Source organism: Tyto alba, unplaced genomic scaffold (assembly GCF_018691265.1).
Source record: "Tyto alba isolate M040663 unplaced genomic scaffold, T.alba_DEE_v4.0 Super-Scaffold_1000006, whole genome shotgun sequence".
NCBI lineage: Eukaryota > Metazoa > Chordata > Aves > Strigiformes > Tytonidae > Tyto > Tyto alba.
In genome coordinates, this window is record NW_024881272.1 from 33,327,988 (window position 1) to 33,345,807 (window position 17,820).

The following is a 17,820-nucleotide window of genomic DNA, read 5'->3' on the forward strand; positions in this document are numbered from 1 at the left end:
GGGTTCTGAGTGGAGGTTTTAGATGGGGATTTCTCCGCATCACCCCAACGGGGCTTCATCACTCGAAGGGGGTGTTTCTCCAGAGGTCTTGGCTTGTTATGTGCCCTGTGCCGCTCTTCCCGGGAGGATGAGCTGTCTGTGTGCCATTCAGTGGGTTAGGCTTTGCGTGGCTTCTTTTCGTTTATTTATTTTCCATCCCTGCTGCACAATAAGCATTTTCTCAAGCCTCATGGCTTGACACCAGCTTTGCGCTCTGTGTTGCGGGAGAGAGGAACGCTGCACTCTGATTTAAAAGATTTTTTTTTTTAAAAAAAAAAAAAAAAAAAGGTAGAAAGTTTAAAAAAGAAGTTAAAAAGAAAAAAGTTTTTTAAAAAAAAGTTTAAACAAGTTGGGAAAACAAAGCGTAAAAGAAGAAAAAAAAGAAAAAAAAAAAGGGAGAAAGCGTGGCGAGCGCGGCGGGCTCCGCTGAGGGCCGGGTGAGCCCGGGGCCGGGGGCGGGGCGGGCCGGGGGGGGCCCGGCCCGGCGCTGCCCCCGCCCGCAGCGCAGCGGCAGCGGCCCCAGCCGCCTCCCTCCCTCCCCCCGCCGCCGCTGCGCTCCCGGCCCCGCCGCTCCCGCTCCTCCTCCGCTCCGCGCTTTGCGTCTCTCCCGCCGCCGCTCTCACTCAGCGGCGGGGCCGCGGCGCGCAACTGTCCCCGCAGCCGGGGCGCGGGGCGCAGCGGCCGCCGTTCCCCGTTCCCCCTCCCCGTTCGCATGGCGGCCGCTCCGCAGCCCTAGCCGGCCCCCGGGGCCCGGCGACGCGGGGCCGGGGGTGTGTGTGTTGGGGGGGGGGGGGGGGGGAGTTGGCCGGAGGCGGTGCCCGCGGCTCTCCCGCCGCGGCAGCATGGCGCGGGGCGGCGGGAGGCAGGAGGAGGCCGCCGCCGCCACCGCCCGGGGCCGCCGCCCGCGGGGCCGAGGACCGCTCGGCCTCCTCTGCCTGGCGCTGCTCTGCGGGCTGGGCGCCGCCGAGGCGGAGTTCTCCATCCTGGACGAGGCGCAAGTTCTGGCCACCCAGATGAGGAAACTGGCCACCGAGGAGCTGGGGGTCGTCACCATGCAGGTACGGCCCGGCCCGCGCCTCGCCTCGCCTGGTTTTCCCTCTTTCCCTCCCTCCCTCCCTCCCTCCCTCCTCCGCACGCTCTTCCCGATTCCTGTTTTGCCCTTTCTTTCTTCATTCCTCCCTTCCTTCCCTCACGCCCCGGTTCTTCCCCCTCTTTGCAAACTTTCCCTCCGCCTTGCGCGGCCCGCCCGGCTCCCCCGGCCCCGCTCCCCTCAGCCCCGGCCCCGCTCCCCTCAGCCCCGGCCCCGCTCCCCTCAGCCCGGGGCGGGCGGCTCCGCAGCGGGCCGAGGGGGGAGGAAACGGCGGCGCGGGGGCACTCCGGCTTTATTTCTCGTTTACACAATAGAAACGTGAGGAAAACGCCAAGTCCCGAAGGGCGGTTTTTGCAGCGGGGTCCGAGCCCGCCCTCGGGGCTGAGCCGCGGGGGGGGGGGGGGGGGCTCCCGGAGCAAACCTGCCCTCCCGCCCGAGCATCCCTCAGCCCGCTGGCACGGAGCTGCAGTGAGCCGGGTCCTGCCCCAAAAACGCTCGGCTCGGGGTGAAAAGAAATGCTTCTCGGCCCGAGCGTGCGTTTGGACAAGTTTATTCAGCTCTTGGAATTCATTTCGGGGTTTGGGGTGAAGGCGGTTTGCATCTCCGGCCTTGGAGGCGGCGTTTTGCCGGGGTGATCAGTGTAGGGTTTGCGGGGTGTGCTGGTACCTGCGGTACAGCTATCGGCCACCGACCCTCCCTCCGGGGGGGAAAAAGTGAAATCGGATCCCGGGCGGCTTTCAGGGGAAGGTATGGTCAGTCGCAAACGCAGTTTTAAAAGCCTCCCAAATTGAAAAGGAGACACTTTCATAGGATCAGCAGGGGTCTCTACCCAAATGGCCTTTTATCTTCTCTAAACTGGCTTCATTCTCTCACCTCTGAAACATCATTGTGCTGGCCGGCCTCCTAGGGCTGCGTTTTGTCCGGGAAAACACTGAGCTGTCTCTTGTCCTTGATGCTAAGACGACGTGGATTTAAATGACTCCACTTAACAAGGTAGATTATTGATGTACTGAATTCAAGGAAGTCGCTTTTTTTTCCCTGTGCTGTGCATAGGCATGTATGTATGCATGTATTTCCCCTCAAAAGATAAGAGCATAATCCCGTAAATGGTGGAGGTTCTGGTTAATGCAAATTAAGTCTGTTTAATTGTATTGCTAAATCTGTTCCTGGTGTTTTTGAAAAAAAAAAAAAATCTAACACGATCACCTCAACACATACTGCCTTTACAAAAGCGACTCATAAAAATATATGTGGTTACCTTGCTGTCTTACACTAGCTAACCGTAGGAAGAGCCAGGTTTTCTTTCCAAGAATTGTACTGATGAGATGAACCGGGGAACAGTCTGCATGCAAATAATGTTAGAACTGTGTTTGCTATTAGTTGGATATTTAAGGCCCCAAAGTAATTTAATGCGGTGAAACTGGTAGTTAAGCCCTTTTCATACCGAGCTCTATTTTTATATGCTTAATATTTTGGCTGTCTTAACTCCCATCAAGCTAATGTTCAGCCTGTCCTTTGCTCTCCCCTGTAACATTATTACAGCTGTTTAAGATTAAAAACCGGTGGGAACAAACCCCCCCTGATTTTTAGAAGCTTCTTTTCTGACCTCCTCCAGTAGAACAAAAAAAATGTTACGACATGTGTCACCGCAGCCCATATTTCTCCCTCGATTTTAGGGCAGAAATTTCCTAAGCCTGCTGAGGCGGGGCCGGGTATAGCTGGTGCAGAATTACCCTTTTCTCTGCCTGTGTGGGGCTGTTGGCGAGCGGCGGGCCGTCGGCACGGCGGGGATGCTCGGGGCGATGCAGACAGGTGCCGTGCCCAGGGAAGAGAGGAGCGGTGGGGGATTTTGGAAGCAGAGTGAGAGTGCTTTTGGGCTTTTAGTTTAGTAGAAATCGAAGGGTGGTGTTCTGGGTTTAGAGGGTGACTTGGAGGCAGGCCCCAAATCAAGACCTGGTGAGAGGAAGTTGAGGTTGCGAGAGGAAGGATTAATATCCAAGCGTTTTGGGAGCTGCGGTTTTATTTTAGTTTCATAAATTGTAAATGAGGAAGTGGAAGGGTTTAATGCTTCCCTTGTGTGCTCTCTTCGTGCTTTGGTCCTTGCCAGTTGTGGCTCCCACGTCTGCACATCCTGGTAATAGGCAGGAGGTGGTGTCACCAGCCGCCGGAGCGGGACGGAACTGCGGGAGAGGGCTTTGGAGAACGGGTAGGTCTGAGCTGGAGGTGGGGAGGAAGCATCCAATGAGTGAAGGAGCAGGTGGAAATGCTTAAATAGAGTGAGGGTGAGAGGTTGGTTTGGGTGTGTTTTGGGTCTGGAAAAAGAGGAAATTGTAGACAGAGCCTCCATAAATGCAGGAAGGGAGGATGAGGTGGAGCCTCCAGAGCAGACACTAGAGGAACAAGTGGAAGAGGTAAGAGGAGAACCATGAAATTTCTGAGCCTTAAATGCCTGTGTAATGAATACCGAAGTTGTGTGAGAGAAAATACATCAGATTTCTGCTGGAGCAGCCATCAGCGCTGTAAACGAGGTCCGTCTGCTCCGTACAGTACCTGCTTCCTGTGATACATTCTTCTTCTACCCGTATTTCACGTAATTCATCCAACAGCAATAAGGACGTAGTGTTTTCAATCGAATTGCATTATTTTGCATTGTTGAGAGGAGTGAGGTGCGTTGTAATACAGGCTGAAGCTACAGGAAGAAAGAGGATGAGAGAGATTTCTGATGCCAGCATCAGTCTGACAGTTGTTTTTGGCACTCTCACCACTGCTTTCTATTTATAGACACTTGCATGAGTGCAGTATCTGACTATTACCTTTAAGTAATGCTTTGTTTTCTTACCCGTGCTCTGGTTTCACATATAAATTTATTCTTTGGATGGTACTGCACAGAGCAGCTGAGGATAATTTAATGTAAGTGACAACTCGTGAGATGCATCATTCGCTGAACATACTGGACAGCAGTTTAACAGTTTCTTATTTAAGTTTCAAGTTAGAATATACACATTTACATCGTGTGAAGTATTCACATGTTGGGCGCTGCAGTGTAGAAGGAGATGCGGGTTCCTGGGTGTCTGTGTGTTACCATCCTGGGTGTTATTTCTCCAGGAGAGGTTAAACATAGAAAGTTCATTAATTGTCTGACTTTATTGCACTGATTAATTATTGTCCCCACTCCGTTTGACAGTTCTACCGAAACCACAGTTAATGACATTGCTGTATCATAATGTCACGTGTATTCCCTTTTATGCATCGGGGTATGGGGTGGTGTATATGTGCACACGCTCACGCATTTTTTTGCCGTGCTCAATAGAGGTGATCTGTTCACCGTTCTCCCCAAAGTTTGTTAGTGCTTCTTCCAAAGTAACCAGAAACAGCCGTACCACGCTCTCTTACTATTCCCTCTCCCTCCTGTGGAATGGAGGCTGCTGTGCTGTGACGGCGGCAGGAGGAAAAACTGCTGAGCTGGGGGGGATGCTGTGCCAGCAGCAGGACGCAGGTACTGTACCTCCACTCACCCTTAACTGTTACCTTCTTTTTTTGTTAGCTATAGTGCGTGTTGACAGCGTCCGTGACGTTACAGGGAGCAGCTTTTGGCAGCAGGCTGCATCCTTGGAAGACGGTGTGCAATCGCATTGCCAGCCCGAGCAGCCTTATTACTTGTCATTGCTCAGTAGACTATGTCTGAAATAGCCCAGCATCATAATTTGCAGAGGGCTGGAGCCCGGTGAGTGAGCAACTCGCGTGACAGTCCTGTAATATATTCTTCTGGGCAGAGCTGACACTCAGCAGTAATTAAAAGCTAAGCACCCCTTTATGCTAAAATTATAACTAAATTGGCGGTTGTGGCATGACCTGGTCTGCTGGTGGAGTTTCACCATCCCAGCTACCTGGATTGTCTGATCCTGGCTTCTCTCACCTGGTTGAAATTACAGAGTAAGTTGTTGGTTGAAACAACTGGAATTCTGTGGTTGGGAGGTGAAGGCAAGAAGAGAATAGATCATAACTTTTCTGAGCATTTTGTTTGGATTTGGCAGGGTTTAACCCTCTAAATCTTCACAGGGCGTCCAAGGTGAGGACTGTTTTTTGATAGAGCGGGGCAAGGTAACATCTCCACCTCCAAAATAGGGATGTATTACTTGCAGTGAGAGTTGAAAGGATTAAGCAATGCTTTGAAGATGAAAAGCGTTGTTAGGCGCTTCTATAACTTTCAAAATGCATGGTGATGTTTCTAGCCAGATAGTAAGAAAAGTTATAGGCCCAGAGGGCCTTGAATATTTCTGAAGGCAGCTCTGCCATCTTAATCCTTTACACTTACTCCATGAAGGAAGCACAGCCTTTTCTCATTGTCTGTTACTGATCTTGATGGTTGGAAGAAAAAAAAAAAAGAAAAAAAAAAGAGTTTTGCATCTGAAAACAGCAGTTTACTGGTCATTTTTTTTCCCTGGTGTGGTTTTTTTTTTTTTTTTTTTTGTTATATTAGTACTTGCTCAGGTGACACAGTGATGTGTAAAATAACAAAAAGCATAGTACAAGCTTCTCCAGGTTGATTGGCAAACCTATTATTTATTTATTTTGCTAATAACTTGTCTGGCCATATGTTTTTCAAGAAGAACAGATTGCGTGCAGACAAGAATGACAGAGAGATGGGGAGATGTCCAGGGCTTTATATGGGGAGGACTTCGGGACACTGTTGTCCTGAAAAATCCAGATTCCTTGAAGATCTCTGGGAGATGGCAAAAAGTTGCAGCCACTAGAACTGTCCATTTATTTACTCTGTTTGAAAATTAACACTGAGAGAATACAGTATTTTTTTTTTCTAATTGGATAGTCTTCTGACTAATGACAGTGGATTTACAACTGAGAAGAGATAAATCCCATTTTGAGCTGCACTGCAGACCAGTTGAAATGCCAGAACAGTGGTTCTCCATCTCTGAAATGAGGAGTTTCACACATTTCCCCACTTTTTTCTGTGGGTTGAAAAAAGAAATCTGTTGGTGACTGCGAGCTACTTGTGTAGCTTTCCAGCACCACAAGTCCTCCAGCACTGGGTCTGAAACTTGGACTTCTGTGGACCCTCAATTAAATGACAGCCCAGAAGACCGCTTTGCTTTTTTTTTTTTTTTCCCTTTTATTTTCAGGTTGTTTCCAGCTTATAAAGCTGAAATACAATAGAGAAATAGATGTTAGGAAGGCTGATAAATGTTTGACTATATTTTTTTTTTAATTATTATTTGGCAGTAGTGCTCACTTTAGTAATAATTATAGAGTAGAAACCAGTGGAGTAAAACCTCATCTGTTTTATATGATTATGCCTTGGTTTGAATCCAGCTACATCAGCCTTTTTCAAGGCTTTCTGAAAGCCCAAGACTGCAGCAGTTTTTCATCCTGTTCCACACGGATTCTTTTTTTTCCAGCATGAAACATTTCAAAAAGAAAGAGAGGGGTCCTGGTGGAAGAGCAGTGAAAATGGCTGCGCGTAGGAGACCGAATCTGAATTTTTAATTAGGCTTTGAGTTGTTTCTTCAAAGTGTCGGGACATCGTTAGTGATGTAAGTCTTGTTGCATTAGAAAAGGCTGACATTTCACTTCAAACAGGGAGAATGCAGCTGTCCTGTGCAGATAAAAGTTGCCGAGTGTGGTGCAGCAAGGTGGGTTGGTAGATAATTAGCTGTCCCCTGCACTGCTGTGACGAAGGACCCTGCCAGTCGTGGTGGGGACCAGAGGGGTTATTAGCAGCAAGAAATCCAAGTACGCTGTGAAGTGACTGGGAATCTCTCAGCTGCAGCAGGGCTGATAACGTGTGTGGTAAGAAGGTGCAGAAGCAAATACAGCTTGTGTTAGCCCACTTTTTTCTTGGCTTAATTCAGTGGAGGAGCAAGAGTTAGTGCCTGATGATCAGAACGTAGCAGAGAAGCTGCTCTGCTGCCGGCAGCTTGGCCAGGCACTGGTGAGAAAAAAATGTAATGCTTATTGTCAAATAACATGGAGTGCTTCACCTTCTCTCAGACAGAAGGGCAAGATATGTTTGAGAATGGAGGGAAATGTGAAGTATTAAGAGGATTTTTTGTGTGTGTGTATATGTTTACCAGTTATTCTTTTATGTCCGTGGATAAAAGGAAGTATTAACAGATTATTTTTTAACAATTATTGTCTTCTGTTCAGTAATTATTGGTGAACAGTTGGCAGAGAAATGATTGGAGCCTTGCCAGCTCAGTACCTTCGTGTGTGGAAGTGCCCAGCTGTAAGGAGGTACCCCAAAATTCTGTTTTTCTTTTGTCAGGGTGCTCCATAGTGCTCAGGGCTGGGGTACAGAGCTACCTAAGTGTGAGCCTGGCACATGGCAATGCTTCATGGATCAGAGCTTACGGGGCCTTTGCTGGCAACTTCAGTAAGGGTTGGGTAATGTCCCAGGAATGATTGATTTGTATGTAGTTGAATAGGAGAATACTGACTTTGTTGTTGTTTTTTGTTTTGTTTTGTTTTTTTTTTCCCTGTGCGTGGATAATATAGCGTAAAAATTGAAATTTAAGTAGCTTATTTGATGTATCAGCCTTTGTTTTGTGTGTTAAAATTTCTGCTGAGGTCTTCACTAATAGCTGTACTGCTTCTTCTTGATTAGTAGGCTTAATGCAGAATAAAGTGTAAAATTATAAAGTACGGAGGGGCTGTATTCTGGAATCGTTTTCCTGTAGTTTATTGTTGTTCAATAACAGGCAATGTTAAAATCTGAAAGGATATCTTTGTGCTCTCCTTCCCATGGAAAAGGGAGTTTAAAAACATTGATGCTTACCCAGTGTCTCTTGTGAAGACATGCCTTTTCTAACGTAAAATAGACCGCATGCTAAGTCATTCCTTGAGTCTTGCATTATGTGTGTTCTTCCCTGGCACAGATTTCAGTACTATACCATGTATCTAATTTAGCAGAGGAAATCTGAGTTGACTTTTGAAATAATCATGATGCCACAAGTCAATAATACTCATTTCCAATCCCATGAAAAATTCTAATGGAGTCGCTTTTATCAGCTGCCTGTAAGGTCTCTGTAGAGTCTCTCAAGTGATTTTGTAAAAGCATATTTGCACAATTACAATCATTAGTAAAAACAAGCTATTACGTCTCCCTTTACCAGCTTCTCAGCCAAAAGCAGCTGATAAAACCAGCTTTTCACCAGTGCTGTTTCCCTTTGAGCTCAACTTTGACAGTGTGATTTGAAGCTGCAACCGCTCTACTAGTAGAGCAGAAAAGCCCTAACGCCTTTTTGAGAAAAGCTGTAATTTCACTTCCAGCATTTCTGCAGTTCTGTCTAGCCAGTGCTCTGTCCGGTTTTGGCCATCTTTTGCACATACTCCTGCAATGCAGTAGGAATTTTTGGCTATGCTTACGATCGTCACAGGTGGGAATGAGGCCAGGGAAAAGACTTTAAAATAGACACATCTGGAAGTTGCCATAAAGGTTTCTAGAAGCTGGAATGCCTTAAGCAGAATTTCCTGTGTGTTCACCCCGGCAGGGTTATGAAAGTATTTTTGTGCCATTTTTTTGTGGATTTCAGACCAGATTGCGTGTGAAGGTAACTTCAGCTTGACGGTGATGATATGATGGTACCACACCAAAGGGCTGAGGGGCTCCCACGACCTCCCTGTCTCTGTTTCAGTCACTGCTTCTCTTGCTTTCAGCAAAGGAGGTATTAGAAATATTTCCTCTTGGGCCATACTTTCACCTCAGAAGTAATATCGAACAAAACCTGGGGAGGTGTTTGTGGTGATGGGGTGGAGAGGAGAAGGGACAGACTCCCCAAAATAGCTATAGTGGAAGCCTGTTTGCCGGGAGCAAGTCCAGGCTCTGAGCCAAGGCTGGAAAGGGTTCACCAGCCCTTGGGAAGATCTCACGGAGAGCCAGGAAGGCTCTTTGCCTTTTATTTCTTGGAAAACAAAGGAACCCCACATCGTGTGGGTCAGGAGTTTAAGATTTTATCACAATAGACTTTCCTTTTGTGTGAGGGTCGCATTTGATACTAAAATGAAAGGCAAGTTAGCAAAATAACTTGGTTTTAACTAAGTAAGCAGCAATCTTCACCGCTCTTTCCCAGAAGCCATGTTAGCACAAGGAAGATGAGCTGTGTCATCCCTGCACGCTTGTGATCGTTTCCTCCCCTTCCCCCTTATTGCATGGTGGTGGATGGGTGTGAAAACCGGTCGACTAGTGCTACAGCCGCAGGGAAAGGTGTTCAGCAGCATTTGGGTGATGGCAGAGCTGCTCCTGGCCAGGGACCATTCCACATCGGCAGCGTGGGATGGTTCAGCTCGCTGATGCATCATCCCAAACCTGGCTGCTGCTTTGGGAACGGGAGAAAGCCTCAGTCCTCAGCAGAGACCGGCTGTGTTTGCCTTGCACTAGTACTTTTCTGCCTTGAAAGAGCAAAGAAGAGGAAAACCAGTCGTGGGGTGCTTGCTTTTCAGGGTGAAGTGAATGCTGAGATGTTGTATGTGTTGGCAGGCATCCGGCGAGGAGCGCTTTTTGGGAATACTCTACAACAGCCACCTTGCTGTGGCTACAGAGGCGTGCACTTTCTGGGAGCAATATTAAGTTTGCCTGATGTGATTTCTTTCAGTGGTAGCCTATCCATTGCAAATCAACACATGGGCAAATGCTGATGGAAGATTAGTGCAGAAGGTGGTAATTTTCAGGGTGTTTTTATTATTTTGTTCACCATCAGTGAACTACCACGTTATTTTCCCTTGTTTTTTTCCGATACAGAAGTCATACGGGATTTCTGGCTTTTGATTTTGGAGATGTAAACACCATTTGGAGGAAAAGGAAGAGGCAGGATCTCCCATCGTTGCAAGGAGTGTAAAATGGAGGAGAAAAGGCCACTTCACCTCAGTGGACCCTAAATTGCAGTTCAGTATTTTGTTAGTGGTGGAGGCTGAAGCGGGTGTGTGGTCTGCAGGTTCAGCTTCCAGTTGACAACAGCCGGCACTGTCGAGCCTTCGTGGACAGGTGTATTTGAGAGAGGCCAACCCAACATTTTAGAGACAGAATTTTTGTGTTGTATGGAAGGCATACGAAGGATAAAATAAAAGGATTTTTAATTTGAGGGTAATACATTTAGCAATTTTAACAATGAAAGGCTTTTTAATTTAAATATGCTACAACTTCTGTCTAGGTAGTTAGACTTCCTTGGGCAAATTGTTTGCCCAAAGAATCATGTGTAATGTGAATTTCTTAGTTGTCTTTCGTGTCTTTTGCCGGTAGCTATCCAGGACATCTAGATGTGATGTGGGATTTATTCCCTTGGTCTGACTTGCTGGAGTTCAGCTACAGAAAATAATCTACAAGGAAAACTGCTCTTTCTGGTGCAGGCAGGAAGGCAGGAGTAAGTACTGAGGATGGATTGTTGGTCACATTATCCAGCAGTGGTCAGGCATCTCTTTTTAAACTGTAAATTTTCAAGTCTCTGATCTGCTAGATTAAAATTAGATAATGTTATTCATGGATACAGAGTCTCTTGTGTCTTGCTTGTAGGAGGTCATGATTTAAAAAAAAAAAAAAAATGGAAAAAAGTTAATATTCAAGTACACTGCAGGAAGAGGATGAAAATTGCAAATTTTTCAAACTTTTTAAGGTTTGGATTAGCTTTACCAATGTCAAGGTCACAGCTATAAAGCTGATGTCACTTAAGTAGTCTACCTTCTGTTGTGAGTTACTGCTCAGTAGTGTTACTTGGGAAAAAATGAAAGTCTGTTTTTCATTTTTTATTTTTGACTGAAATGAAACTATCAGTTTAAATTATGGTATTCCTGCTTTTCCTTTTGAATTCTGCTGCTGTTGTACTTTATGTAGCCCTAAGATGATTTCAGTAGCTGCTCTGAGGGATACTCTTGATGGTCTTGAAGTTGTTAATATCAGATAGCTGAAGATCCAGCTGTTCTTGGCGGAGGTACCCGTGCTGTGCTGAGCTCACTGCTGGGACTGTGGGATTTTATTCTGAAAGCTGTGTTTGGTTTTTAACATTTTAGATACTGATGTACTGATGATACGGTGTTTCCATTAAAACTACTGGATGGAAAGCCAAAATTAAAATAGCACCAACATTATCGTAATAGTAGATAGCAGTTTAATAGAAATGACTAGACATTTATTCCTGTTTGGTAAGAAATTGAATCTAATGAATTTTAAAATACTGATTCACCATGATGTCACCTGAATGTAATTTTGTCTCCCCCTTCATATTTATGCATTTACTCAGTCAGCTGTTGACTGTAAGTCTAGAAATACATTTAAAAAAATATGTTTTGGAAATTGCAACCTCAGACTTTCAAATGCTGCTTTTTCATACGTACCCAAGAATAGAAAGTTGGCCTCCAAAAATAAATGAAACCCAACATACATCGCCATGGTTTTCAGTGCTTGAAATGGAGGATTTCTTTCTGAGGAACAGAGGTGCAGCAGCTATTTTGAGAAGGGAAGACTTGGAGTCAGGACAAAATGAATGCAGACCTACTATGTGAAGGTTCGTTTGAAAAGTAAGACCTGCTGAGTGTGCTCTCAGCTTAGAGTGTGTTGCCTGGATGAGTTATTAGAGCCTGAAAATTCATGCTAAAGGGGGAGAGAAAAAATAAGCTGCAAAAAGGGATAATACGTCACTAAATTTTTTTAGTAGAGAAATGCATTGTTTTGGGATTCTTTGGATGTATAATGAAAGCTGTTGCCCCCTCTGAGCCAAGCTAGATGAGAGCTGCTTTGTGATCTGTGTATAGTGTAGGTCAAGCTTATTTTAGACTCTTACCTGTTTTTTATTAATCCACATTTTGGTGCAGCTTTGATGGAGAAAAAAAAAAAAAAAAAAAGGTTGTGTGTTCAAGGCCTTTGACCCCAAACCTTGACTCGTTGGGAAGTGTAGGGGGTCCTCTGAATTTCACAGTCTTCAGGCTCTCTTGTGCAGACTGAAGCTGCAGTGGAGCTGGGTTTCTGCTGCCTTCCAGCATCACTCCACCATCTCCCGAGCTCCACTTTGCTTGTTTTCTGTTGCTTTTGCTGTTCCCCGTGTCCTTGCTTTCCAGTACCACCAGCATGCTGGAAGCAATTTCCCTGCCCTTCGGCATGGGGCGAGCACTTAGCTCTCCTCTGCAGGATGCGCGTGGGGTCGGTTTGCAGCTCGGGTATGGCAGATGGACACACCTCTCCGATCAGCACAAGAAATAACAGGATTGTAACAGATCCCCTGAAGTTTTCCGCTCGATGGAAGATAGCCCTGAGGGACTGGCAGGGAGCTGGGTGGGTGCCTAGGGCTGCGAATGCGGAGATCTGAAGATCTGCAGAGCCCTGTCTGCATGACAAAACCCAGCGGTTTTGCAACCATCCCCTGTCCCTCTGCATCCCCACCGAGGAACAGGACAAGCGTTTTGCCACTGCTGCTAGGAGAGGAAATTTCATTTTAATACTGAAAACAGATACATGGCCTTTTGGGGATTCTTCCTCCAAAATAAGGTTAGAGCCAGTGTCAGCATCAGGCCCTACGTCTGATTGCCTGCATATCCAAAAATATATTTAAAATATTCAAACCTTACTGTAGCAAGTCTGTGGGCTGGCAGTGTAGCTAGCTGGCTGCAAATCCTGCAAAGGCCGGTCGGTATGTGAAGCTGGCGTGCAATCAGACCCATGCTGGTGAAGATTGTCAACTTGTGGCCTTGCTTTGATGCAGAAAGAAAAATGAGAGATTCTTTCTTTTTGCCTTCCAGTGGACAGAAAATAACTTGCGTTCTCGCAGGGCTGTCAGGAATTTACTCCTACCTTAGTTTTACAAAATCTTGGGAGGTGCTGACCCCCTGTGAGCAAAGGAAAGGGAAGAGAAAGGTACAGAAAGGGGTGTAATGGAGAAAGTGGATAAAGTGGCTGTTTACTGTTTTGGTTTTGATGAGAGCAGGAGCAAATACTCAAGAATAGCAGCTCACCAGTTCATCCTGACACCACGATGGAAGAGCAGGAACCAATCAAACTGTTTTTTCCAGAGCACAGATGCTGCTGTCTTCTGAGCATCACATTTGGTGCAGGTAAACTGTCAGGGCTTGACTTGTCCTTTCCATTTTATCCCTGAACGATGCTGAATGCAGAGTGGTCATGGTCTGAGGTGCCTACGTGTCACCAAATAAAGAAATGAAAGCATTAAAACATACAAAGTACACCTTTGGGCACCAGACCTATTTGAGTATTACTGCAGAGGAGTTGTGAAGCATTCCCAGCTACTCATTTTAAACCCCAGTTTTCTAGTAATAGACTAAAAAATCTTATTGTGTAGTTGAGTTAGTGACTGAGTCTTCACTTTATAATCTCTTTATAAAAATGTATGCACATTAACAGGACTTATTTAATAGACACACTGCCTAGATGAAAGGGCGCTTTGTGGAAGGAGGCTTTTGTGCCTTTCTGGATCTCTCAGCAATTCCTGCGGAGCTTCCCAAGTCTGGCTGACACCGAGCGGCAGAGGAAAAGACCTTCTCACTTTCAGCTTGAATGGAGAATAATGGGGAGCGAGCTGGGAGAGGGGGAGGGAACCCCACTCCCCGGCGCGGGGGCGATTGGTATGGGCACTCACCAGCCGAGCGTTTAACACGTTTAGTTCTTCCTACCCCCCAGCTGGGGCTTTGCATTTGCAATGAGCTCTGGGCTACCCTGGCAGCACAAGTGGGGCTGCGTCAACAATAGCAGCTTCCCAGCCCGGTGAAACGGAGACAACTTTTCTCAGCCCAGGTAGTCCCTTGATGTCTGGTTTGGTCCACAGATTGGGTTTGTCTGTAACGGCCACTTACCAGAACAGCATTTTATTTAGTTACGTCTTTATTTAAAAATTGAGATCTGATGTTATCTTTCATCTTCTGTTTAATCTCTCAGCTGGAGTTTGGTATTTTTTTCTGTCTGTGGTTCACAACAGATTCTTGGCGAGAAAAAGGTTTTCTTTCTCAAAAAATAAGGCTGTAAGGTCACGGATGTGTTCAATTTGACCTGGCAAGCATCTTCATGAGAACAAGAATCTAGCAGACAACTGATTAAGATTTCCACTAGCAAAAAGAACTAAACTTCAACCAAAAAAATCCTGATATTCTCTGATAAAGACAACTCCTTTTGCAGTTGCTGCTAATTCATGTGCTCTGTGGTGTTACAAACTGAGAGAGCTTTGCCTTAGTCCCATTGCAAGGACCCCAGAAAATGTATTCCAGTTTGGAAATATCTGAGTGAAGATTCGCAGAGAATATAATTTAAATGAAAAAAAAAAAAGAAGGGGTGGAGGGGGAAATGCTACACACTTTTAATTAGGGTGGTAAAGCTGGACAGATGTTCTTGGGGTACTTTGGAGTGGGGTTTCTAATTTGGTCAGATGCTCTGATCCTCGTGGGAAAGGTAGGTGTGCTATGTGTGTTGGGTTATTTCTTGCTGGTTGCTGTGCACATGCTGCTCATGTATTTTTATGAAAACAGCCAGATGAGGAAGAGCCGGGGGCTGCTGCTGGTGGGGTACCTCCAAACAGATGTGTGTTGATAGCGGTGACTTTTGGGGTGTAGCTCACCTCTGTCTTCATCCGATTCCTCGTATTTGCCGATGGTTTTTCAGCTGTGGTCACAGGTGGAGACTCCATCATGTCAAGAAAGAGCAGAAGTAGGTCTGTGTTTGGCTTGAGTGACTGCAGATTCCCTCAAAGGGTAAAGCAGTTGGTTTTGCGGTGGCTGAGAGGAAAAGCTGAGGACTGGGTTACACCCAGGTACCATCAAAGAGATAGGAAGGTGTTGAATGGGAAAATGTTGCAAGAGGAACAGGCATGGCCAGAGTTAAAGTGAATCAGGGGAAAAAGGCAGTGGGCTGGGCTCTCTCCATGTTCCTGTATGACTTGAAAGCACTTCTTGTCTCAGGATAAACCAAGATACTATGCACTGGTATCATTGTTGTGATTGAGAATTCCATTGTAAGAACTGAAAAAAGCTTTTTGAGACAAATCACTCAACACCTTTTTGCCAGCAGCCCAAGCACACAGCATTTCTCTGTATAAAACCAAAACCAACAACCAGCCTGTTAATTTTTGGATTAAGGCATAATCCCTTTCCAGGTGTACCTCTAAATTGACGCATTTCAGGTGCCACTTACTTTACTCAATCTCCTCTTGCCAAAGAAAAGATCTCACAGAAGTGATAGTAAACTCCAAAATCCTTGATTTTAATTCCTCCTGTAAAACGAGGCAATCTGTCTTTCCCTGTTAGCCCCCATTTAATGATGTGTTTAACAAAGTGCATTATGTGGGTATATGTGGAACTTTATGGTATCTCTTTCTCTCTCTCTTTTTTCATAAAAACAGAAGAAAATCTGGCAAAGGACTAAGGCATCCGTAAGTCATTGAATGGTTATTTTTTTTAAAAAATTACCTTTATCTACCACTAATCTTAAGGATAAATGCTTCCTAGTTCATGAGATTTCCCATATATTTTAGTTTTGAGTGCTGGCCTTGCATCATTAAGTAGAATGAATCTGGAATTCCTGAGAGCATGGGATTGTACTGTGATAATTTAAAAAAGGAAAGAGGGGTTGTGTCCTGCAGGGTTCAGAAACTGGAGAAGGCAGCACTGGTGGCTGGAATCAGAAATTAGCCATTTCCCCAATAATGTGGATATACATAAATTGGCAGCTTTCTACCATAGAGTGTCCCCGCTCCAAATTTCTCCTGGTGACAGTTCCTCAAAACCACGCCATTATTAAAATGTTCAGTCAGTTTGTGACTCATTTGTTTAATAACTGTGTGTTGTAAGGTGGAGCGAGAGTTTTACGTTCAGAATGTTTGGGAATTAAGTAACTTCTGATCAATATTGGCAGGAATCTCGTCAGGAGCACAGGGTGGAGGCTTCTCAGCGATGGCCTGAGTAAGCTACTTTATGTTAGCTCATTGCATGTGGGCTCATGAGAGATGCTCGTGGTGGTAACATCCTGCTAGTTTCAGTTGAATAAGCAGAAATACGTGCTGCATCACTGCAAATCTCACCTGGCACTGGCCTTTCCGTGGACTTGTTGCGCAAATGCGATGTTACCTGCAACCTCAAGCAGCTGGTTGAAATTTGCCATCTGTGTGAATTTGGTGTCTTTCATAAGGTTTTTTGTGGCTTTACCAGTCAAGTGCAGCTCTTCTTTAATAATGAAATTCAGCAAGCTTTTGAACCATTTTTGCAAAAGTAAGAGGTAATTGAGATTATTAGTTTCTAAAATAAGGTATTTGGAATAGATAAAGCACCTGAAATTTCTGTGGTTTGACAGCAATCCCCTATATAATTATCTAATGCTTTTTACATCTCTTATCTGGGAAGACCTTAGAATGGCCTCCCAGTACTTAAAGGGGGCTACAGGGAAGATAGGGAGGGACTTCTTATAGAGGCATGTAGTGATAGCTCAAGGGGTAATGGTTTTAAACTGAAAGAGGGGAGATTTAGGTGAGAGCTAAGGCAGAAATTGTTCCCGGGGGGAGGGGGGGGGTGGGGGGTGGGGGGTGGGGAGGTGGTGGTGGTTTGAGGCGCTGGCCCCGGGTGCCCAGAGCAGCTGTGGCTGCCCCCTCCCTGGAAGGGTTCAAGGCCAGGTTGGACGGGGCTGGGAGCCCCCTGGGCTGGGGGTGGCACTGGGGGGGCTTTGAGGTCCCTTCCCCCCCAAACCATGCTATGATTCTACCCTACTTGCTCAGTAAAAATAGTTAGAGAATACAGTGTATGCTGTACGGCGGTACTGTGAATTATAAAAAGTGTACATATTCTGAAAGTGAGAGCTATGTATTTTTTTTTTTTTTTTTTTTTTTAGTTTTTAATTAATTTCATTGCATATTTGCTGCAGGTTTTGTTCTATTCACGTTTGATCTTCAGTTTCTTTAAGGGAGAGTTAGCTGAACATTGATTTGAAAATCAGGTTCCTAGTTTGTCAGATGAAGATTGTCTCATGAAGAATAATATTTTTTTTATATAGCTTCTGCATGCTTTGCAGATTGGGATAACAAATTTTTTTTTTTTTTTTTTCAGGAAACCCCCCACTATTATTGTTATTACTATTTTATTTTTGGTGACTAAAAACTGAAACAGGAAATGACCTGAGACAGAGTTTCCATGACACCCTCTCATTTGAATCCAGTTTTCAAGAAGATGAAAGGCCAAAGCTGTCTTTTGATAGTAAACAGCTAATTGGGTGGCTGATAGAGGCAGGTTTTTCTGTGTGAAAAATATAAAGGAGAAAAGAAGTGGAACAGCTGTGTTTTGGTACATATGTATAATCCCAGATAAAACTCAGCAAGGGTGAGGAAAGACAGTAATGCCTCTGTGAAAGGAAAAATAAGAATCTCTGAAAGAAGAAATGTGGCTTTTTTGGGGGAGCTCGTATTTAAAATAAAAATCTACTGGAGCAAATGCATTAATAAATAATGGAATTGTAAAATCAGAACAGAACCTCTTGCTCCGTGTGAGATGTGGTGTTGGTTTTTGTTTCTGTCTAGGCGAATCCCGAGAAGACGGCAATGTGCTCAGGGTTTTTTTGCTGTTTCCTTGGCTCAGTATGTTCCTCCCCAGCAAGGTGTGTGGTTAGAGCAGCGTGCAGCCAGGTCTGCTTTCTGCTGTTATTGCAGCTCACCTGGGGGCAGTTCCTGGATTTCCTCACTTTTGATTGTTGCTTTTGCTCTTCCACTAAT

General features: G+C 45.3%; 1 protein-coding gene across 2 annotated transcripts in view; it reads left to right on the forward strand.

The window, feature by feature from the left end:
* Positions 1-627: 627 nt before the first annotated feature.
* Positions 628-17,820, forward strand: part of CACHD1 (cache domain containing 1) — a 111,032-nt gene continuing 93,839 nt past the window's right edge. The window contains exon 1 of one of the 2 annotated variants that reach the window (XM_042808571.1): positions 628-1,097. In XM_042808571.1, coding sequence (XP_042664505.1) covers positions 882-1,097 — 216 coding nt within the window. In that variant the 5' untranslated portion in view covers positions 628-881. Of the gene's footprint in view, positions 1,098-3,473; positions 3,541-17,820 lie in introns of those variants that run through there. The other variant, XM_033008810.2, reaches the window with a different exon arrangement.